The sequence below is a fragment of the Lathamus discolor genome, chromosome 5 (genome assembly GCF_037157495.1).
Source record: "Lathamus discolor isolate bLatDis1 chromosome 5, bLatDis1.hap1, whole genome shotgun sequence".
Taxonomy (NCBI): domain Eukaryota; kingdom Metazoa; phylum Chordata; class Aves; order Psittaciformes; family Psittacidae; genus Lathamus; species Lathamus discolor.
The window spans coordinates 41,008,033-41,031,801 of NC_088888.1; the positions used below are offsets into that span (position 1 = coordinate 41,008,033).

The 23,769-nt window shown below is 37.2% G+C and overlaps 1 protein-coding gene across 1 annotated transcript in view; it reads right to left on the bottom strand.

The window, feature by feature from the left end:
• Window positions 1-23,769, bottom strand: part of SHPRH (SNF2 histone linker PHD RING helicase) — a 50,682-nt gene that overhangs the window by 19,375 nt on the left and 7,538 nt on the right. The window contains exons 8-20 of the mRNA XM_065680505.1: window positions 22,269-22,374; window positions 21,503-21,759; window positions 20,516-21,211; window positions 17,222-17,473; window positions 16,376-16,454; window positions 14,246-14,409; window positions 13,900-14,156; window positions 11,040-11,161; window positions 8,301-8,389; window positions 6,430-6,519; window positions 4,723-4,830; window positions 3,571-3,713; window positions 713-886 (exon numbers count right to left, since the gene is read on the bottom strand). Coding sequence (XP_065536577.1) covers window positions 713-886; window positions 3,571-3,713; window positions 4,723-4,830; window positions 6,430-6,519; window positions 8,301-8,389; window positions 11,040-11,161; window positions 13,900-14,156; window positions 14,246-14,409; window positions 16,376-16,454; window positions 17,222-17,473; window positions 20,516-21,211; window positions 21,503-21,759; window positions 22,269-22,374 — 2,537 coding nt within the window. The remainder of the gene's footprint in view (window positions 1-712; window positions 887-3,570; window positions 3,714-4,722; window positions 4,831-6,429; window positions 6,520-8,300; window positions 8,390-11,039; window positions 11,162-13,899; window positions 14,157-14,245; window positions 14,410-16,375; window positions 16,455-17,221; window positions 17,474-20,515; window positions 21,212-21,502; window positions 21,760-22,268; window positions 22,375-23,769) is intronic.

Consider the following 23,769-nt stretch of genomic DNA (forward strand, 5'->3'; position numbering starts at 1 on the left):
GTTGTTCTTCCCCAGATGCAAGACTCTACACTTGCCCTTGTTAAATTTCATCAAGTTTCTCCCCGCCCAACTCTCCAGCCTGTCCAGGTCTCGCTGAATGGCAGCACAGTCCTCTGGTGTGTCAGCCACTCCTCCCAGTTTTGTGTCATCAGCAAACTTGCTGAGGGTGCACTCAGTTCCCTCATCCAGGTCATTGATGAAAATATTAAACAGCACCGGTCCCAGCACCGACCCCTGAGGAACTCCACTAGTCACAGACCTCCAGCTAGATTCTGCGCCATTGACCACAACTCTCTGCCTTCTTCCTTTCAACCAGTTCTCGATCCACCTCACTACTTGATCGTCAAGCCCACACTTCCTTAGCTTATCTATGAGGATGCTGTGGGAGACAGTATCAAATGCCTTACTGAAATCAAGAAAAACTACATCTACCGCTCTACCATCATCCCTCCACCTAGTCACTTCCTCATAGAAGGCTATAAGGTTGGTCATACAATGTAACACTCTTACATACCCCAATACACTAACTGACAGGAAAAGATTTTCCAAGAACAAACCCAAAGTAAGGTCATGACTCTTAACAAATGGATCTGCGAGATCTGTGTGCATACAAACCCTGAGTACAGAATAAAGACTTTAATCTCTTATTTTTAAAAGAAAGGAGAATTTAATAATACACTTCTAAAGTATATTTTCTATTTTCAAGACATACTTGTTAAGTGGAAGTCTAACAGGTCGCAAATGGCAGATGGTGGCAGCCTCAATAACCTGCTTAGAGGGAGGGCCTTCTAAGTTTTTCACTGCTTCTCTTACAATCTTCTGGAACTTCTTCACTTCATCTAGATGGGTTGTGAGCAGATATTGAAGGCCTCTGCAGTCACGGAATCTGTTTTAAAGAAATAAGGAACTAATTGTACACCGAGTCACTGAATCCAAACTTCATTCAGTATTTTGAAGTAGAACAGAAATAGCCAATAACAACCTAGGACAACATATAAATTTCATCTCATAAGCAAACTCTTATTACTACTAATGCTGTTAGAATCATTTATTTGAATCCCCTTAGACAATGCCTGGTATTTGCAGAATAGAAAAACTCCTTCCAAGATTTGAGAGATACAACTGAATATTAGCAGTCAACACAAGCCTGCAACACTGGTCCACAACACAAATCCACTAAAGGTAAACAACTGAGCATACTCATACCCTCATTTGCATCCGTTGGCTACCAAACTCAATTTTAATGCACCTATGCAATTCGTGGCAGACACATGCACTGCTCACAAAAAATATACTGCATTTTGCAAGTTAGCTTTCAAAGTTAAAATTATTAAATGGACATAACAGTGAACCATTTTGATAAAACTTTACTGACTGTCATGACTGGAGTAAGAACCTGAGCACCAGTTAAGCGCTTCCCATATTGTATTGTTCCTGTGGGCAGAGGTACCCTGCTGAGAGTGCACCATTCATATAAGGTCATTTATGCATTCATGTCAAGAAAGTATATTACAAGAATGTGGTTCTACTCAGCATGGAAGCTTTAATCCAAAACACCCCTCTTGTGAAGTGTGGAAAGAAAAGCACAGGTTTAACACTACTAAAGTCTGGCATTTAATCTGACCTGTTTAAGCAACATGTATTTTAAAATAAAACAGACAAGCTTGCCTAACCAGGTAGCCTGAAAAGACACGTAAATTTCATTCACAAGTCTGTTGTTAATACTATCATTTGCCAAATATTCCAAATTTATAAAAATCTCCCACACCATACTCTGGATTAACCATCTCTAACACTCAGCTGCGGAGTAGAACTTGCTGCTTTCACCACTGACCAGTAGTACTTCCTAAGACACTGGTTTTTAACTTTTTAATTGCATATGCCAGAAAAAATTAAACGGGAAGTAGGCTTTATCCTTATTTTATAAAAGAAACAGTTGAGTCACAGATAGTTTTGAGAAGATCCCCCTGAACCGCTGAATGGTCCGAGCTCTCTCAGCCTCTCTTGGCATGAGAGATGCTTCAGTCCTTTCATCATCATCTTGGCCCTTTGTTGGGCTCTCTCCAGTATGTCCTTGTTTCTCTTGTACTGGAGAGCCCAGAACTGGGCAGAGTACTCCAGGTGTGGACTCACAGCACTGAGTAGATAGAAAGGATTACTTCCCTCAACCTGCTGGCAATATTTTGTCAAATGCAGTCCAGGATACCATAAACCTTCTTTGCCACAAAGACAAATAGAGGGTTTTTGGTCAACTTGGCATTCTCCAGAACCCGAAGCAAAGCTACTTTCCAGCTGGATGGCCCCCAATATCCATTTTAACAGACAGAATTTCCTTCTTCCTTCTCAGCATAATTTGGGATCGTGATAACAGAGTAGTCTCAGTGGAGTTTATATCTTTATGTATTTAATTAAAATCTGTGCATATTTTAAGTATCTAAATTTCTGCACACATCAACATTTTATGTACACATTAGATATTCATACATATGTATGTGCATTTGAATAAATTTTTATATATATATATATATATATATAACTAAAACATGATTTAGAAAGATTTTACTTAAAAGCGTAAGGATTGTTCATGTATCTGAGAAAACTGCCTGAAGTTAAACTGTGAGAGCACTCTTCTTCTATGTCTCCCTTTTCTGTGATGAACTTACGGAGCTACAGCTCCGTACAGAAGATACAAGAGGAGGGTGGGAGAAAAGGGTTTATTCAGCCTTAAAATCAGATTGCTCAGGTGAGACCTTATTGCTTTCTACATCTAACTGAAAGGTACAGAGAAGACCGAGCCAAACTTTTCCCAAAGGCATGTGATGGAAGGACAAGAGGCAGTGAAATGCAACATAAGAAATATTAACTAAATAGAAGGACTTTTAATCCTTTTTTCCACCAAATAGGTCAAATAGTGGAACAGGTTTCACCTAGAGGCTATGAAATGTAACCTCCCTCCTTGGAGATACCCTAAACTTAACAGGACAAATTCCTGTGCAACCTGATTGGGCTTAATCTCTGAGCATGGGCCTGGATTTATAAACTGGGGAATGATCTAAGTGACCTCCAGATGTACCTTCCAATTCATTATTCTGTAATAGCACACAAAGGTGGTACTGTTGTCTCTTAACAAAACCAAGCCAAAATTCTTTGCTCAGAAAAACCATTATGCTATTTTACGGTGCTACATAAGGATTTTCTGATATTGTCTGTCTACTTTCCATTTAAGCAAGGCAGTTTCTTTTAGAGGTTACACAATTTTAATGCAAACAACTTCGAATCTTTCTTGCTCAGCAGATGCATGAATACAGAAGACTAAAACTACATTAGGTAATACAAAGGAACATTTAAAAGAATACTTGCCTAACAGAAAACTGTAATTCTCCTGCTTTTCTTTCCAAGTCATCAATCTAGCTACATTTTTGGGGGGACTGTTTTTGAAACTTAATTGCAGCTCAGATGCTCTAAAGCAAAAAATGCTTGCTATTTAATTGCAAACTGTTAACATGAACTGGTAAGAGGACTTGAGCAGACTTAACTGTATTCATTAGCCTATTTTAGCTATTCTCTTACTTCTCTGCCATGGAGAGTTTATTAATCTGCTGTTTGTAGTTGCATGTTATTTCATTTTGCACACGTTGAACAAGCTCCTCATCGATAGCATACTGTATTGCTGTATGGATGACATCCAACCACCAAGGAGAACCTGAATGTATCTGTATGCAAAAGAACAGATTTATCCATAAACATTCAACAACAACTATTTTACTCATTTCAGTAGAGGCTTATACTGACCTTCAGGTCACACTCAAACAAAACCCAGCAAATTTCATGGAAAGTGGAAGATGAGAGTATGCTTAAAAAAAGTATTTCTTCTCCTGTTTAAGTGAATACATGATTAAGAAATAATCTAGATTTTCTACTGCTGCACCTTCAAATTGCTTTAGTAGACTCAGATTCACCAAGACCATCTACATAGAATGGCCACACAGAGATACTGTAATTAAAAACTTTCCTCTTTCCATCTCTGTCTCTCAAGAAGAGACAAAAGGATCTTTTAATCAGGGAAAGCAAGCTTTCTGTGAGATTAATAAAACAACACTGAAGTGACCTTTTAATTTTCAAAGGTGAAAGAAAACGCAGAAGTGTACTTACTCACGTGCCATCTGCCCCCATTTCTTTTATTTTTTTACTATTAGACAAGTGAGAAGCAGCATTTCCACTCAGGTGTTCATCAATTCATTCAGGAATTGCACCTTTCCTTGAAACCTGAATTGTCACATTGCCTAAACACAATTACGCCTTAGCACAACGACTAAATGCAAGTCAAAGGACAGTTGCTTTGAAAGCAACTGAAATACTATCTGATAAGCCACAGAAATTATTCAAGCCAAAATCTACAAGTTATTTACCTAAATGACAGGTGAAGCACAGTTCATATAAAAATCAAGCATGGTCTTAAACTTTACTAGAATTATCCCACAATGTACTTCTGTTTTTAACCATCTGTTCATCAAGTACGATGTGCATCTCTACGCAGGGAACACAGAACATGGTTTAGGGGTTGGGTGTGTGCATGCAAGCACAGGCTTGTGTTCTAAACAGGCTTTCAAAGAACTGTTAGAGATAAAAAACAGCTGGTGTTCTGGATAAACAGATGAAAATAATAGATATATAAAAAATAAATCTCAGAATTCAGAGTTTAAATACGTAAGAGGTACCTGCCTTTCTCTGGAGCTCCCGAATGGTCTGAAAAACTGGCTGTAAGGCCTGATGGGCTTCTGCAACTTCTGCATTGGATTTACTCATATAATGCTGTCGAAGTTGTTCTGCCTGTATGGAAACAGCAGCTTAGATTATGCACAAATCATATTTACGAGGAATAACTGAAAAAGCAAAAACTCCACAGCTACCATAATGTATGGTTAGCTACCTACATGCTACCTCCTATTTATAATATCAGGAGAAGGCGATATTAAAAAATTGCTAATTATTTGACAATGGAAAACTGGGCAGTATTTCTATAAAGGCAAATTAAAACAGAAAAAAATGCTACCTGTGCATAGAATTTGCATTAAAATGATAAAATATCACAAGATATCCAAATAATAAGACAGATACTGATCATCACCACATAACTGGAGAGGCTGAAAGAACTAAGCTTGTCCAGCTTGGAGAGATGCTTAAGAGGGGACATAATAGCAGCTTTCCAGCAGTCAGAAGGAAATCACCAAGAATCAGGAGCCAAGCAGCACTTTACTGAAGTGCACAGCAAACTAACGATGGATAATGGCTATAAGTTGGAATGGGAGGTTCTATATGAATTTTATTTCAACTATGAGGATTATGAAGTATTGGAACAGGTTGCTCAGATAAGCTGTGAAATATCTTTCCTTGGAGGTTTTAACCTCCCAACTGGACAAAGCTCTGAACTACCTGGTGAGAAATCAGTGCTGACTCTTCTCTGAAGGGGAGGTACAGCTAGGGACTTGCCAAGATACCTTTCTACCAAAATGATGCTATAACAACGTGTGGTCTATATGTCCACTACAAGTAACCACTGGAGAACAGTGATTCCAGCTATTTTACGAGGTATTTCCCTAGTCAAGATTAAGGATATAGTTAGCAGGCTTATGCACACATACAGCGACTTGTTTGCCTGGCCAAAGACCGTCAACCTTTCTAGATGTTTAGGCAGTACAAGAGTGGAGGGTAAACCAGTTGCTGTAGACCATGTGAGTACAGTATAAGTAGTACAGCAAGAGCCTGGACAGATGCTACTGGCAAACTTTAGATTATACAGAATACTGCAAAACAGGATCTTCTCACGAAGGTTTCCAAGAAGATATTATCAGTACCACACACAGGACCAAAAAGAGAGGCAGAAAAACAGCTTCAAGGCATGACTGAGAAGGTGCAATAGGCAGTAGTAACTTAAGTTTACTAGGAGATGGGGAAACATTTTGGAACGGAAGGCACCTATGCAAGAAAAATAAACTTCACCTAGAGAAGGCTGACTATGTGCAGTTAAAATGAGGAAATAAATGTGAGAAAATAAAGGACTCCTAAGAATTCAGGATGATGTATTGTTTATCATTAACATTTAAGTAAGTTATTTCCACAAGAACATTGTGGGGTGGGGAAATCACTTTTCAGAGATAAAATTAATTAAAACTTCTATAAAACACTCAAAACATAACAAGAGATCACCAACATTTGGTGATGAGAAAACAGCAGCATTTCACTGTACATTTCAGCTCTCATCTTCAACAGTAAACAACTCCTGATTTTACTAACCTGAAAGGAAATGTATGTAGTTAACCTGAAAGCCATTTTAATTTCTTTTTTTTTTAGTTAGATAAAATATTGAAGGATAAAAAAAAAAAAAGGTGCTCTTCAAAATGTATCTATAGAAAAACGAGTAACGTTTACCTCTTCTGCAAGTCGGCTATCACGCAAAGTCGGAGGAATTCCTGGGTGCTTTGCCAACAATTCCATCAAATTGTGCGTAGAATGAAGTCTCTAAATATATACAAAGTTAACAGAAATCATGAAAAAATACATTGCAACATCTTCAACAGGAAAAGCTTAAACAGCAGTGAAAGCATATAGCAAAAAATTAATATTAATTTAAAATCAGTTGAATTTTTTCCTCTCTGTAAAATAAATCCAGATTAACAAAGAAAATAAACATTTTTTTCCTCATTTTACTGAGGTAGAAAATGAAACATTAAAAAGGCCTTATTCAACACCTCAAAAGTAAATCAGGATGCAAGTTTGACATAAACCATCAGATGATCTTTAAGGTCCTTTCCAACCCTAACCACTCTATGATTCTATGCTTCTCTCCATTCCATACTCACCCTCCTAATTAAAACAGTCGTTTGCTGTTATGGCAAACAAATTATTTATCTCAGAGTATATTATAAGGAGACCACTCATTTAGCTTATCTAAAGCAAAATAAAGCATAAGGAAGAAAACAGCTTCCAAGGGTTCACTTTCCATATTCTTCACTTACGTGAAATAAAAGATGACTGAATAAAACATGACCTTTATTTCTTTTTTGGGGAAAATAAAAAACTGTTAATCTAAGCTGATTTCATTCTTCTTCCTTATGTTCCTCCTATGTATCCCAAACCAGACCCCTAATATTATGCTGCCTGAAAATCTCCCACAAAATCATACTAATAACCACCACTATCATAAACCTTTTCACTTTCCGGATTCACTTCACCTTTGTCCTGTCACTATCTCAGCCACTAAAGTGCACTGGCCAGCAGTGAATTGCCATTGTCTTAAAGAGGTAAGCCTAAAAACTGGGAAGTACTCATCAAAAGCTCAGCTTTATTACACAAACATAGTGTACCTTTTGAGGGGGAAAAGGTTTTATTGGATTGCATAAGCCAGTAAGCAGCTTAATTAACAATCCTGTTATAAGCAGTTTAACAGGTTTATGTTGATATGACTACGCTAAGTGAAAATGCCTTTGGGAAGTCACAAAGGAGAAGGAAGGAACAAAGAAGCACAATGGAGCCACCAGATGACCACATGCAAGATAATCAAACAATAACTTGCTTAGTGAAGCAAGCAAAGAAATAGGCAACTGGTCACTTCTTATTTATCCATCCTTAACATTTTAAGTATCTTGTTGTGCTTCAGAGAATTCTGGTCAATTTAGAACTGATATTTCTTAAAGAAATATAAAGATGTTACTTAAGGAACCACTGCTTTTTTACCAGGGAAATATATTTGTATTTTTAATATAGTATTAAAAATGCATTGGTATTATTACCTGAAAATTCATTTTGATTCTTTCTCATGTTTTAATTCCCTGTCAGAGGACATCTTCTGCAGTATAACAACTGTATTATTCTCTATCCCTTGGCAAATTTATCATTCTCAATGCAAGCCCAGCATCCGGTGTTTGCTGGATGTAAAACAATACCATTAATGTGAGCAGTTACAGCCACATACAGAAGTCTATGAATTCAGCTTGTTGAGTTTATTATAGAACAGCAGGTGGAGATCATACACTGCTTTTGGAATATCATGAACACCCACAAGCAGAAGTTCTTAGAATTCCAGTAGATTAAAAAAAATAATAATAAACAAATCAAAAAAAGGAAACATGGAGGTCACTAAACAGATTCTGATCTAAAGATCATGATAATGACAGCAGGCTGAAGGAGTCATTCAGCACACCACTGGGAGGAAGAAAAGACTGACCTGGTTAAACTAAATCTGAAGTATTCCAGTTCTTAACTACTAGTTGTTTTATTTTTACATTTGAATGCTCACTCACTTGCAAGGAATCTGTTTTGAGCTTTTCTTTGTGCTCTTCAGATGATCGTAACACTTCTCTATACAGCTCTGCAGCCAATGCATATTCGCCTGGATTAAAAAAGGAACAGAAAACATACACATATTGTGTTGGGTTTAAATATACAAGCAGCCACGACTGGCCATCACTTGTAACATACTAAGACGTTTTCAGAGAGGCTATATAATATCTGCTTGTCTTTAAGCAAATCTTCCCTTTTCATTCTGCTCCTCCCCCGCCCTCCCCCAAAACCTGGTAAAAGATAGAGTATTATATTTTACAAAGACTAAAGCAGTATCCAAATTAGGTATCTTTTGTGACTGCAAGATCTTGATCTTAAAAATATGTATTCACAGTTACATAAGTCAAAGAAACCTCACGCTGAACTACAAAAAATAGTAATAAAATCATCTACAACTCACTGCAGTGAAGCATTACTGAATTCACACTGCAAATACATAATTCACTCTTCCAGTGAAAACAATGAAAGTTGTGTCACACTTCAGAAAGGCAAAAATGATTAAACACATGCAGGGAGCGTAACTACTGATGTATGCTGCTAACACCACAATCGCTTCTCAGAAAATAGATTAGATAACAAAAAGCAGCAATAAAACACTGAAGTTGCATATGGAAAAGCAGTAAAAAAAATAAACTATTTTTTTTTTCTTTGCTCAACTTACAGAAATGTACTTAGCCAGTAATAGGCTCAGAAGACCATGGGGAAGTTCAGGGACATGAAATGCATGAAGGCGGATAACAAAGAACATCCTACATATCTGTAACAACCCTGTTTCCAACACGATTTCTTATATTGAAACTGTTGCTAGTTTTAAGGTTGTAGTCCTGCAAAATATTATTGCAGATTCAAGCTGCGGCATGTCAGACCTCATCTGAGTTTCTTTTGATCTGCCTGGACCTTTTCCTTGGCTTAGCTGTGACAGCAGTTCCTCTAATTCACTAGGTGTCTAATTCACTAGTCTAATTTTTTTTTCTTTCTATTTTAACATTTGTCTTTGTGTAGCACAACCACAGTTTTATATAGAAAGCAGTAACAAGCAGTTATTTCATGTAGAATGAGATATTTACAACTTAAACAATGATGTAGCGTAGAGAAATATAGGCCTAGTAACAATAGCAAAGACCTTGAAAAGTAAAGACATAGGATGAAGTGTAGAGTACAGCCATGGAATGCTAAGAGATGGTACACAGGCTTGGCAGGGAATATGGAAGCCATGGCTATAAACAACTCACCCACAGTCAAAGAAATGCAGACCTAGAGCTGGACAAAACTGGTTTTAGGGGCAACAAAGAGAACAAAGAAATAGTATGTAACATTCATAAAAGGCATCATGTACACTAAATTTGATGTTAAAGTGAAGCTGCAGTCCAATGAAGACAGAGAAAGGTGTAAAGAGTGTGCTAGCAAACATAAAAATGACCCAAATTGGATCCGGGAGTAAGAAAAACAGAAACCGTCAACATGAAAAATCTTACTCCTCCTGAGAATTCCAGATAGTGACAACTAGCCATAGCACTGCCACCACTAGTATGAAACCATTGACCTCAGGACTCCGAAGGGCAGTAGAAAGGTAAGCATAAAAGCAGGACAAGCATTTAGAAATAACTGTGATTACTATTCTTTTTTCTGTAACAATTAGATCTGGATAATAGCAATTACACCTGTAAGATTTCAATCACAGTAACAATAAATTAATGGCTTTTCTTATATACAAAGTGCACTTCCTCCTTGCTGATAAAGGTGACTGAGTGTAACAGTAATGCTGGGGGAAAGGGAGAGGAAAGTTACAAACCAGAACTCTGCCTCAGTCCTGCTTCTGTTCCTCACAGATGCAAATTTCATCAATATGCTTTTCAAAAACAATGCCAAACTTATTTTTTTGTACTAATGTATTTTAGAAGTATTTAATCTGTGCAGAGATCTTTTTAAGGACCTAATTCTAGCTGAAAAACTTGATCTCCATCCTGCAATAATAACAAACTTAACATTTTAAACCTACTAACTACAGATTAGAGAATCTAAATGTAGTATTTCTGTAAGACAAGTAATGGAAGAGGCAGTCTGCTTGTTCTTCTCTTTGAAAGAAGACTTCAACATGAACTGGAAAAATTCAAGCTGCCTGTCAACTTTAGAAGACATTACTTGGCAAAGAGGCATTTTTTCACATTCATGGCTAAGTAATTTTCATTTATTATTTTTTTCAGTAGGACATTCAAGATGCATGTAATTATTTTTGTTTCCTATTCAAAGCTTTTTTCCCCTCCCAGTTCAGTCAAAATCTGCATTGACAGAGCAGGCAGCAGCAATGAGATTCCACAATCAGTGTATCAGTTTGCATGGCAGAGGGCACAAAGGATGCCCAGAAAGCATTACTGATAAAACAAAACCAGGTTAAATATTACACAAGTATAACTTCTTTTATCCTCCCAGTACACATAGATGGTAGAATTAAGAAAGAATATAAACCAAAAAAGCCAGAAATACTCTCAGACGTCAAGAAGATGCACAAAACAACACCTTTTCTCCCTCTAGAATAAGTATCTTGTTATGAACACTGTTACAAGCCTCCCTAGTTTCCCAAGATTTCACTATGGCTTTTCACCTGAATTCAGAAAAGCAATGCTTTTACATGGTTGCACCTAAACCATAGTCAGCAAACTAAAAGAAGTAAAGTATATGCTACAGCCATCCACTCTTACCTTTAATGATATGGATACCAGCTAAGCCATTCAGAGCACACACCAACTGTCGGTGAGCTTCCTCACACTCTGTTCGACATTTTTTCTGCAGAGATGTTAACAGTTCCTCCATGGTCATGGTGCTGAAATGGAGACCAAACGGCTCAAATGTGAAACAAACCCACAATCCTAAAAAAGTAAAATTGTCATGCCGTGCAGCATGAAACTGTTACACACATCCAACATACTGTGCAAGTGTTCATTCAAGATGTATTTACTTAAAAAACCCTAGTTGTCAGCTTTTCTTCCAGCTAGAGCTTTAGCCCAACTTGAGCATGAAAAAGAGGTTGACATCTCCTAAAAATAGAAAGAAATAAAAAGCAAGAGGAAAATTAACTAAAACAATCCTTCACAGGGCAAAATATTTTGCTCTGTTATAGCGGCAAACTGGAAACCAAGCAAAAATAGACCTCTTTTTGCTACAAGCCGTTAAAATTAAAACGGCTATGGGAGACTACATTTCTTCCCCCTGCAACCAATCTAAACATGCAAAACTCATGAGGTGTCAAGGGAAAGAGGAAAATGTGTGAAATGAGAATAGTGAAGATTAGCAATTATAAAGTTCCTTTTCCACATCTGTAATATCTGTAATTCATGAGAGGAATTCAGTCAGAAAAGAATTAGCTTAACATAAAAATACAGGAAATGGAGAAACAAGAGGGAGAAGCAAAAACAGAGATGAAAAAGAAGAAAGGAAGAGGCATGAAGGACAACTTGGAGTAAGGTCAAAGAACAAACAATCCAGGCAGAAAGAAGACTGATGTGAACAGACAGGAGAGTAAACTGCAACAACAGTCTACAACAGCTGACCTGAAGCTGCTTCTGTGATCAATGGCTGCTGTGAGATCAGACACTAATCCTCCCCCCAAAACTCTGCTCCTCAGCCTCATTCACCTTCAGGAGAAGAATTTATTATTTGGCATTTAATGCTGTGGAGTAGAGCAAGAGGTGACATAACCTCTGTGCAGTCTGGGCCCAAGCTATGTGGGAAAAGTATCCTTGACTAGGCTTTTATTTTACCCTCCTTGCAATCCTATTCCATTTGCAGAAACTGTTCTTTGATTTTACACTACTGTGTTAAACTAGAGTAGGCTTTAAATCAATATAATCACTATTTATAATTAGCTGGGTTGTGCAGGTGTTGGCAAATACACATAGCTCATACTGCTCATACTCTGATACTTCCACCATTAATACTTATATTTCATTTTCAAAACCATCAGCAGTTTTAAGAAAAACTATAAAAATCAAAAGGATGCACACATAAAGTATGCAATTTAATACATAGCCTGAGACTGCCAATTAAGACAAAAATAAGTGTTTTTTACTCTGTTTAGCTAGGGAAGCCTAGAAACCTCCCTTTTGAGGCCTATGTTTTTGCTGAGTATATGCTCTCATTTACTGCTTTCATGACAGAAGTGAAAAAATACCCCACCCAAATCAAAACCAGTAATCTAACAGAGAATATACAACTTCTTGTTTCAGGCCAGTTTGTCTTATCCATGCGCTCCAGCATCAACTTCACTGTTTCCCTAAATTTTTCTTATTCATCAAAGTTCCTTGCTTCATTATTCTCCTACACATAACGAAAGCCAGGAGCCAAATCTCTCTGCTCTGGGAATGTTCACTGCTGAAGTCAAGTTTGGTTCACAAAAGAGGTATCTAAGTAGCACTGGGAAATGACTTTGCTTTGTACATATAATTTAAAGAAAGAATTAATTTTCATTGCTAGTTTTTCCACTACAGTTACTATGCAGCTGTCTCTCCACAACCATTCCATCAAAATCAACACAGTTCTAAGCTGCCCCAGCATACTCGGCTCAGTTTACACATTTCGGTTTTACTCCACTGGTTCATTTTAATGCAAGTAATCTTTTATAGGCTGGTGGGAATATTGATTTCTTCATCTTTGAGTCCTTGCTTCCACATTAGCAGACTGTTAGAAAATGTTACAACAAATTGGCCCCTGCTGAAAAAGGGCAAAGTCTATTGCAGCTGCTTAGGCGTTATTAAGTAGCGCCCTATATGAGAAAGGGGAAGGAATAGGACACAAAACTTCATAGAAGGACAGAAAGAGACTGAATAGAATGGATGTACAAGACCAGGAAACACTATAAATAACATCAGCATTGTTAGAAGTTTTAGCTCTTCCCCACATGTAGCATAAAAAAGAAACAACATGAGAGCCTGGAATGGAAACAGCCCATTCTTTCACAGCCCCCCTAATTGAATGGAAAAGTAGTAGCTACATTTTGCTACTAGACTTCTAGTAACATACTTTTGGTGTAACAAAGGCTGAGACCAACTGGTTTTTGCTGGGCCCTTCTGAGGAAAACTATCTTAAAAACATGGACAAAAAGGGGAGAGAGAGGGGAGAAATAGCAAAATCCCCTACATTTGAACAGCTTTCAAGTTTGGATCTACATTTACAAATTCTGCAGCCTCACATTAACATTTTCTTTGAATTAAAAAATTATTCCATTCTGTTCATTCATTTTGCTGTTTTTTCTCATTTATGAACATGAGTTTCGTAAGAGACAAAAGAAAATCAGTGGGCTTACTTAAAACTGAAAAAGAATCAGGTTTGTTTCACACTCAATCTGGCACCTGCAACACCCATAAGCATCATAAGATCGCAAAAATTATACTAACTACCCCTCCTATTCAGCTTCTGAGGTCACATACCTCGGTATGCCATGGTTGCACATTAAAAAAAGCTTAAAATTAGGCTTGTTTGAGAACTGTACAAGATCTTGCACAGGGGACAATCAGGGTTTTCCTCTGTGTAAAGAAAGCCATTGAAGAAGTGACAGAAATTCACCTTTTCTGTAATGGCAAGAATTCTCCCCGAACAGCTTGTGGATGACAGCAGGCCTGCCTCAGCCGCAGCAAAGGGTACAGAATAGAAGTCACAGTCCTTCTATCTAAGCTACTAAGCTTAAGAGTCCAGTCTGAAATCTTCCTGAGTTTTGCCAATGCATCCTGGCAGCACACCTCGTGCTGGCGATGATAGAAGTGTCTCTCCACAGGAGAAAAGTGAAGCCAATGTACATTTTCTGTCTGAGGGGGGATTTGAATCTGCAATTCAAAAAGAAAAATCAGTAATTTGCAAATAAAGCTATTACAAATGCTGTTAAGGAATTGTAAAACCAAAAAGTCTCATTTACTTGGTCAATCACATCCTTCTTTGCTGATCTCCACATTATCTTGGCAATTAGACCGTAGAGAGGCTGGGGATTTTTCCTACAATAAGGTCGATACAAAAGTCGGTCCCACCAATGTTTGACCCAGTAAGGATCAATTCCAAGAAAAAGGACTAATCCATACAGATCTGCCAAGAAAATAAAGTGGTTTAGTACAATATTTGTGTTTTAATACTTAACAATATGCCTCCCAAAAAATTTTATACAAAGGTTATTAGGCAAAAAGCAACTACATTCTGTCTGACAGCTTTTCCACGTGTTTTCCAGTCATTCCCTCACCAAATCAGCTAATTTAAGGCACAAGACTGGATGGGGAAAGGTAGTGGTTCTCTCCTTTAGCTAGCTGTTAGACTTTCATAGAACTTGCGGGAATGTAACTATCTGTGAGACTCTTCCCTAATTTCAAGTTTAGCAAAACAGAGCAACGAATTTAAACGTATTCAGAGCAGAGGTGAGAGGAAAACATGACATGACCGCATACGGTTAACCAAGTTTGCCAGGCTTTTCTAAAACAATATTGCTCGGAATCATTACTCCACAGCCTGCTGTGCACCACCTGTCAGCTGCCCACCATCCTAAAAGGGGCTGTAATTCAGAAGACTCACTTTTCTATTAAGGCATAAGAAATTAGCAAACCAAACTTTTATTGTTTTCTTACTTGATGATAGAATACAACTTGCTCATTCTGCCCAATTCAGAAACTCACCAATTTTGGGGATGAAATATAATGACATACTGACTTTAAGCTTATATCTAGATCTTACTGGAAAGATACTGAAGCACACATTTAAATGCTGCATGTGGACAATACAGAAATAGAAACATATAATGTTATCTTACAGATAGTTCTTTAAGATTTTATGGCTACATTCTCCATTCTGTTAGCCTTACTGTAAATTCTGGTAGTCAGCTGAAAGCCATAAGACATTAACCAAATACATCCTAGACAAGGGGGAAAAAAAATCCTGGGAATCATTTTTATGCAGGATGCAATTGTTTACCCAGAGGTCTTATCCCACTTTATTACAGCAGGAGCAGCAGCACAAATTCAAATCAGTCAGCAGTTTTCATCCCAATGTGATCGGGGCATTTTCATCCCCATGTATAGCCTGAGCAGCTGGACAACACTTATTATGGACAATATGATATTTCAGTTATGTATTAAATCAACACTATCACACATAAGGACTTGAAAAAGTTAATTACGACAGTCAAATCAATCACTTCCTTCTATAGTTTTTGCTTTATTCACTATGTATTCTCACTTCTCACTACTGTTATGTGCATTTATAAATTTAATCCACAATTCCATATTGAATTAATCTACAATATTGGCTTTTATTATAGTTTGGTATCTGAATATTAGTTCACAAATGTACACAAATGAATACACTTATTTATCTGCTTTCAAACTCATTGCCTCAATGGGTACCACATATTCCTAAATCCATCAAAGAACACAGGGAGATAAAGAAGTTAGTTCCATTTCTTTTTTTTTGTCTCTGTCTGAAGCCTGTCTACAGAAACTGAATACCTCACAAAAAAGACAAGATAAATGACAGCTGCTAACATACAGCCCCCTACTCCCCACATCTCAATTCATTAATTTCTTACATAAGGACTTAAGACAGCCTTATAAAGCTTTAGAACGATTTTTAGAATTTATATTCATGGCAGTTGAAGCCCACAGTAGTTCATACAGGGCTATGCAAAAAGCAAATACAGCCTGCTTGCTGTATCTGACAGTTAGAAGAGTTCTATAACCACAGCAGACTATCTTTAGCTGCAAGAAAGAAGGGTTAATATTTACCCACTCTGCTAAGTGAAAACTGAAGAACAGACTTGAGTCAGCTGTTAGACACACAGGTTCTCTGCTCCCCAAAGTAGTTGTCTAACTCAGGGAGATAAGAAGATTTCAGGTCTGCAATTTTAATATTGAAGGCATTATCATATTCTTAAGGTTTATGGCTTACCAAGTCAAGAGTACCTAATGAATTCAGAGCAAGACTAGCTGACATTTTAACTGCTTCAAACCACTATCTAATTATCAGCACAAGGAAAACCCATAGATGAAACTGCTACATACAATCTCACCTTCCAATCCTCGCTGCACAGGAGTGCCACTGACACACCAGCGATTGATTCCACTTAAACGGAGTGCCATTTCAGCAGCCTAGCAGAAGAAGATAGAAGCAATGGTGGAGAAGCAAAACCAGCAGAATACAGTCTGAAAACACAACAACCTTATTTTCAAGAAGTCTGAACATCTTTTCAAGTGCCTAAGAGTAGCAGACTTATAAGCAGCATTGGTATATTATAAAAATGTGTATGAAGTTATTGATCTTTCTGAAGGTAACTGAAAGCAGAGAAAAGCCACATCCATTTCCAAGTAATCAAGTGCAAGTATGGATTCACAGAAGGCAAACAGTTAGCAAACAAAACTATATAAAAAAATAAATTATAGAATTAAAGCCCATAATCCATTATGTAAGTAATATTTTTGTCATAAGGCAAAAGGGTAAAGGGCAAAAAAAATGGATGAATACCAATTAAAATTATCTCCCTCTGCAGACTGCAGCCTTAGAATTTGCAGACAGACTGATTATTTTACTTTCTACACCCAAAGGACATATCTACGCCTCTGAACCATGTCAGTGAACAGGCTAGTGTCTTGTTTGAAACTATCAAACACCATATACACAATAACCTAGTTCTTTAAACTGTCGGTATAGATTAAGTATTTTTTGAGCTGGACATACTCCACAGTCAGCCAGAATTCCAAAAGGAGAACCATTTAATAGTAAGTATCACCAACAAAAATGTCACTTCTAAAGAACAAGCTACAAGGACAAATTATCTGAGTGTACTGAACATTGAAAGGGGCAGCAGTACAATAAGCTTGTCAAAACGTTTTTGAGGGCATGACTGGAAATATCATACCTTCGCAGTAGTGCATTCAACCATCTGCGCTTCATCAAGGCAGATCCTCCACCACTCCACTGCCACTAAGGGGCTTGGAATGGCCATATACCGCTTCTGGTTCCTGAAACGGCGCCCATCTTCACTGTTGCTGTGGGGTATATCCACATAGTTCAGTTCAGTGCGGAGGACATCATACGTGGTGATAACCACCTCCTGCTCGGCCAGCATGTGTGGCTGCAAAAAGCCATGCTTCTTCACACCTTGATACACCTATATAGATTTGTATTCAACAGCACATTAGCAAAAAATGAAGGTAAGAGACACTGCAATAAAAAAGCTAAAATACCAGTTCGGCTTAATACCTGCATGCTTTTAGCAGTGTTGCTCATGTAATATGAAACCCTTCATAAAACCTGTATTCATACAGCAGCATGGTGGGAAATCCATGTAAGTAACAGACAATAAATAAAATACAGACATTGATGAAAAATTTTTTAGTATGATTATTTATACCTTCACAAAATGTGGGGTTTTTTTCTCCTGTCAAGGAGAGCACTTCAGTATTTTCTACAAGTTATTTGTTTCAACAATTATTTGCAAGATTAAGTATTCTGTAACATTGCATGGAGCAGCAGGATTTAAGTCAGTGTTACAGGTCTGGCCCTCTCCTTTACTGTAGACATATTACCTTTCTCCCCATTGCTCTCAAAATTTCATGGATGACTAGGCAAGGACAGATGTATGCAGTGAAATATTTAAAAACCAGAAGAGATACTCTGGGTAATGTTTAAACTCCAAAAACGATTTCTACAGAGACTCGTAAGATAGAAAGAATACCCTAGTAGAGAAACAATCCCTGCGCACCAACAGAATATCATTATAAACCTTTCACACTGACATTTGTCTAATATCAGAAGTATTTCTCTTATCTCACTTGTCATTTTAAGCATGATCCTTTCAGAAACATACAGCAGTTTAAATAGGAAAAAAGTAAGATAAACTGAACATTTTACTATATGATTCCTCATGATAGCATTATATATCTAAAGAAAATAAACACAGCACACTGAGTCCCAATATACTTAAATACAAAAATATGTTCAGATTTCCTAACACTGTGTGATACAATACACATAAAATTCATACTTTTTTCTCTTGCTCCCTAATTATTTCAGGAATCTACTTAAAAATTACAGACACCCATTGCTTACTTCAAGAATTTTATCATCAGCTACTTCTTGCCACTCATCTGACTATTAATCATAATATTCTATTTCCCAACTTTTTTTAGAAAGAATCTTTATTCTAGTCTCATTTTCAGATATCTAGCATCTTTCTATTCCTCTCTCATTCTATGAGTTCATGATTTATTATATAAGAATGGATCATCTTAGTTGGTGTTTATCTGCAATTACCTGCAAACACTTTTACCATTTAAGAAAAATCTCATCATCTTTCAGTCCCTCTGAGTGTCACAAATTTTAATGTTCTCTTAATTCACACAACTAATGGTTAAAAATACCAAAATCAAGGTGACCTTAGGAAAACTCAGTTGATCTTGTCCCTCTTTATTCTTTGATGACAAGCACATGATTTCAGTGTTAATTAACTCTATCTTCCAGTAATACTTTTCCCTCTACACTTGTTCATATGGCAACAGTGCTTCTGTCAAATGTTTCTTTCAGCCCCAGGACATGTCAACAGAGCATGTGTGCACCCAGGTCAATGCAAAGGAATGAAAGAGAAAGAAGGGGATGGGGGGAAATAGAAAAAAACGAAAAAAGAAAAGCATGCTCAATGAAGCATCTGTTAAGAATCAAAAAATAGCTGCTGAAGTCTAATGATCTCTTCCAAGTGTTTATGAACAGATTTTCCGTAGGTTTATAACTTGGCCAGGTTTTGGTTGTTTTCAGAGCCACAGGAAAAGACAACCTGCCACAAAGCAGGACCTATCAATAAATTTTCATTTCTTGTTCTATTATGTAAAACCATTTGAATTTCCCACAGGTTGTAAGCAGTTAGAAGAATAAAAAACACCCTTCATATGCAATGCAGAGCCTGTTAAAATGGGAAGCTGGTTCTTTGAAATGTCTGCACTATGCAAGTCTGGATGACTTACAGTTGGCAGTTAAAAGAAAACGAAAACAGTGCCTTAGAACGGAAGGTGTCACACAGTTTAAAGTACTGACATTCACTATTGAAGCTATTTTACTGTTACCATGTAAATCTATTTCTGACAGTTTTCATCAAATCTGGTATAAAACCTGGACTGGGTCCTATGAAAACTGTGCAAATTTTACACATTTGTTAACTGCTGCACTTAAGATAATTAGACTGCTCGCACAAATGGCTTACTGGAAACCCAGAATTCATTTATACATTGGGCATGTAGGCAGAATAGCTGAAGGTATCAGATAAATCCCCAAATACAAAGCTTCCTTTCTTTATCAATCTACTACTACTGTTACTTTATTCAAAATATAAGGGATCTACAGTTCTCAAAGCACTTTATCATCACATGAAATTCTTACCTACTAAAAATATGAAGGACAAAACTTGACTACATCATTAATAAAAGACAATGGCTACCCTTGAATACTGTAATAACTATATTAAAAAAAACCCTAAACCTATATAGCCATAGTTACTATACGTATAATTAGATTTATTTTAATGATAGAGCCATTATAAATCAACTAAAAGGACAATACACAGTCTTCAGAAGAGCAGCATCTTAATAAAAATGGCAGATGTCAGAGACAATGTCCAAGTTGAAACGGTGTTATTTTCAGTAAACACCAAGGTCCAAGACTTGTTTTATAATGCCTGAGAATTATAAATTCAAAAGTACACTCATTACCTACTGAAACATTTGCATTCATCCGGAATGAAATGAGAACCAACTGTCAGAGAGCTACCTGGGTGTACTCTGAGATGACACTTCCAAAGCACCTGTAGTTAGGCCTAAGTTCCTTGGTAATCTTTCTGAGAAAAAACCCACAGAAATAGCCTTCCCTCTCAGAAATCACCTGTTGTTATAACTGCTCAAAATTTGCTTCCACTTGATAAAGATACTTAGTCCACTGTACCATCTCCCAGTAACCAACTAATTAGTTAAAAACGAAGAATGCAGTGTTTCTGGGACACCAATGCACTGTGTGATGCCAAAGCACAGCTCTAATATGGAGAAATGTAGAATTCTAACACCAAGGACAAGGAAACCTCTGAGCTTTATGTGATACAGAATGTCAGAGAGACAGCCCCAAGCCTTAATAAAATCACTGACTAGAATATGAAACTATATAATCTTACCAGGACTCGAAGAGAAGATGATCTTACATGCCTGTTGATTTCATCTACCCACTGGTGACAAATAGAACTCGGAGAAATTATCAGAGTTGCTCCTGTGGAAACGGGTTTCATTGCCACAAGGCAATGAGGACAGTAGAAGGGCTTGATCTTCAGGTTTTCCTCTTTGTAGTTTACACATTCTGCATGCTGCCATAAGTAACACTTCAAGCACTGCACACGAGCTTTATAGTCAGCCAATCCAAGCTCACCACAGATACATTCAAAACGATATTCTGAAGTATTAAATGGAAATACAGAACTGTTATGTTGCACACTATTGCCAGCAAGTTCTTGGGAATGTGAGGACTGATCCTTTGGGATTTCCTGATGGACATCAGCTGTAGTTTTAGAAACACCACCATTGGGATGACTGCTCACATCACTGGAGACAAGGAGGTTACCATGCAAATCAGCAGACTTTGGGACAACAGCTTCCTGCTGAATATCATTCTCTTTCACAGAGTTCTCATCATCTGCCTCAGATTTCTGGTTACATTTGCTAGTTGTACAATAATCATGTTCTTCCATGGTGATATCCACCCGCAAAGGAGTTTTAAGGGCATTTTCAGAAGCGACATCACTATTTCTTGACTCTTTGGTTTGAGTTTTGGCATCAATCAACTGCTTCTTCTGAATGCTTTCTGAAGTCCTTGCTGTCTACAAAGCAAAATTAACCAAGAATGTCAGACTTTCTCCTTACCTTTTTTTTGGAATGCATAAACACCAGATTTAGTTAATATTTTAGCCCCAAATTTGATCTACTTATGATTTTTGCTTCTTTGTTCATGAATGTCAAAGCAAATGCTGCAGTCTTATTCATTTTTATCAATAAGCCAGTGTCACTGAACTAATGCATGCAGACAATGCAACTGAGGTTAGCATGCAATTGATAGAGAAAAGATCTGCATTTGCAACATTCTTTGAAGCAACTACAGCAGCATGTTTTACCTGCTCTTTGGTTCTTTCTCGCCTCTTCTGTTCCTTGTAATTCTTTCCCAGCTTGAAAGACCCAGCCAGACCATGTCCTTTGACTTGCACTACTACTTGTTCTGCAATCAGTTTTTCTAGAGTTCTTTTGAGAAGCCGTCTATTTCTCTGTATGTCATATCTATATATAGCACTGATGTACTTAAAGATTGCAATAATGGATGCTCCTTTCTTCACATTCATTTCCTTTACAGCTGCTAATATCATCACTCGTAAGCCTATATGCAGAATGAAAGCAAAATAACTTACTGCTCAGATAAAATGAAAGTTACCTTGGAAAATGCATATTTTCAGAACTCTAAACACTGCTTTGCATTTTTTAGATGAGCACAAAGGCAGGCAGCAGTCCTGACAACTTGAGGAAAGCTACTTAAGGCAGCCTAACAAATTGGTATTTTTCAATGATTCTAAGATAACATTTAATAGCAACAGAAATAAGTCACTCAGTTTTCTTACTGAAGCTTGTAAAAACAGTATTTCAGTTAAATGCATAAATTCTTTTACAATGACTTTCAGTTACATGGAGCTCTGTAGCACAGAGTTCTGAGTTGGTAATTTTACTTTTACAAGTGTGGATCACTTGTCTGTAGCATGCAACCCTACATCACAGTGCTCAAAGTTTCATTCTGCAGAACTGAAGATTAGCCTTGAACTCATATAGTCAGTGGCCAATATAAGACTTGTGCCAAAAGCAAAATGTATTAAAAAAGTCATGAGGAATACTTACTGGGATATTGTATTTTCTCCTTCAATTTAAGTTCCATTTCCTTTGGCTTTTTCTTTTTGTTTCCTTCTAAAGGTTGAGGTGGAACAAAGAAGTTCACAAGCTTACCCTAATACAGACAACATTAAATAGTTATTAGCTGATGTCTCCCCACAGTCATCCTGAACTCCATTAATCTTTTCACATCTGAAAATAAGCATGACCTGCTACAGATGTGTGCACAGAGAGCTAATTTTTAGGGTACAGAGTGATACCCCATTTGGTCCAGTTTCTTGGCAAATGGTGCTCAGCACCCTACACTGAGAATAGAAAAAGAAGCCCTGCAAGGTGCCTGGTCCTCCACGACTTCAGAATTAAGCTGCAAGAATGTATAGCTGTAAGTGATCAAGGTTACTGATGGGGGGAGAAAAATGTGTATTTAATATATAACTGGAAACACAAAAGTAAGTAAGCAATACTGACTGAAAAACCCTAGTAGCTGTAGAACAAATAAGTTTCTCTTTTCAGGGATTACCCAAAAATTTATTATTAGTGATTCAGCAATAGCTATTTAATTCAAGGAGATGCATACTCAAGAACTGGGATATAAAAAAAGAATCCCAAAGCTGGAACAAATATAGTGCCAATATTTCTATGATTAACTGCTTTATAGCCTTATGCACTGACACTTCATCTGCCCTGTCCAAGTGGTTGCTTTGCAGAGTTCTTAAACAGTAACCACAATAAAACTCCAGATGCTGTTTGAGCCCTACAATTAGTTGAAATATTTGGAGTAACTAATTCTGACATTGGCTTACACAAGCCAGGAGTCATACAGAAAGTCTGCTGGAATAGGAATAAAGCTGATTTTTCCCTCTCCTCCTGGGAAATCAGACAAAGGTATTTTATATTTAAAGGCAAGAAAAATACAGATGACAAGGGGCCTTCCGGATGAGAAGAACAGTGCCTTTTAACCACAGGCAATGTCATGTAATTCTGTTCAAGATCCCAAAACACTAGCTAAGATGCCTGTCCCAACTACTCCTACCATGAAACAGTTTGATAACTCCAGCTCTCCAAAAGCTATGGTCAGCTGTTGTTGCTAGTTGATGCTTAATGCTAATACTCCCCTCTTCACACTCCTCAGTGCTGACCCTCTGATACATTTAAGTATCGATGCATTCTGAGAATTGGATATTTTTAACTGATAAAATTACAGGCGGGAGATCATTATGAACAGATGTACAATGAAACTGGCTGCTATCAATTCAGAAGGATATGATTCAAAACTCTTACCCACAGAAGCAGTAAGAGTTTACTTTAGGATACAGGTTCCCTTCAGAGATACTTTTTTGTTTTTGTGAATGTGCTAAGTTTTCACAGGATGCATGATAAGGAAAGTGAGAAAATGAAAAACTGTTGCAAAATAAACCATTTATTGTATGAAATAGAGGGGGAACGGAAATCTTTATTCACTAAGTTTAAATTCTCCCTGTTTTAGCACAGACCATATGTCTAATAGTAC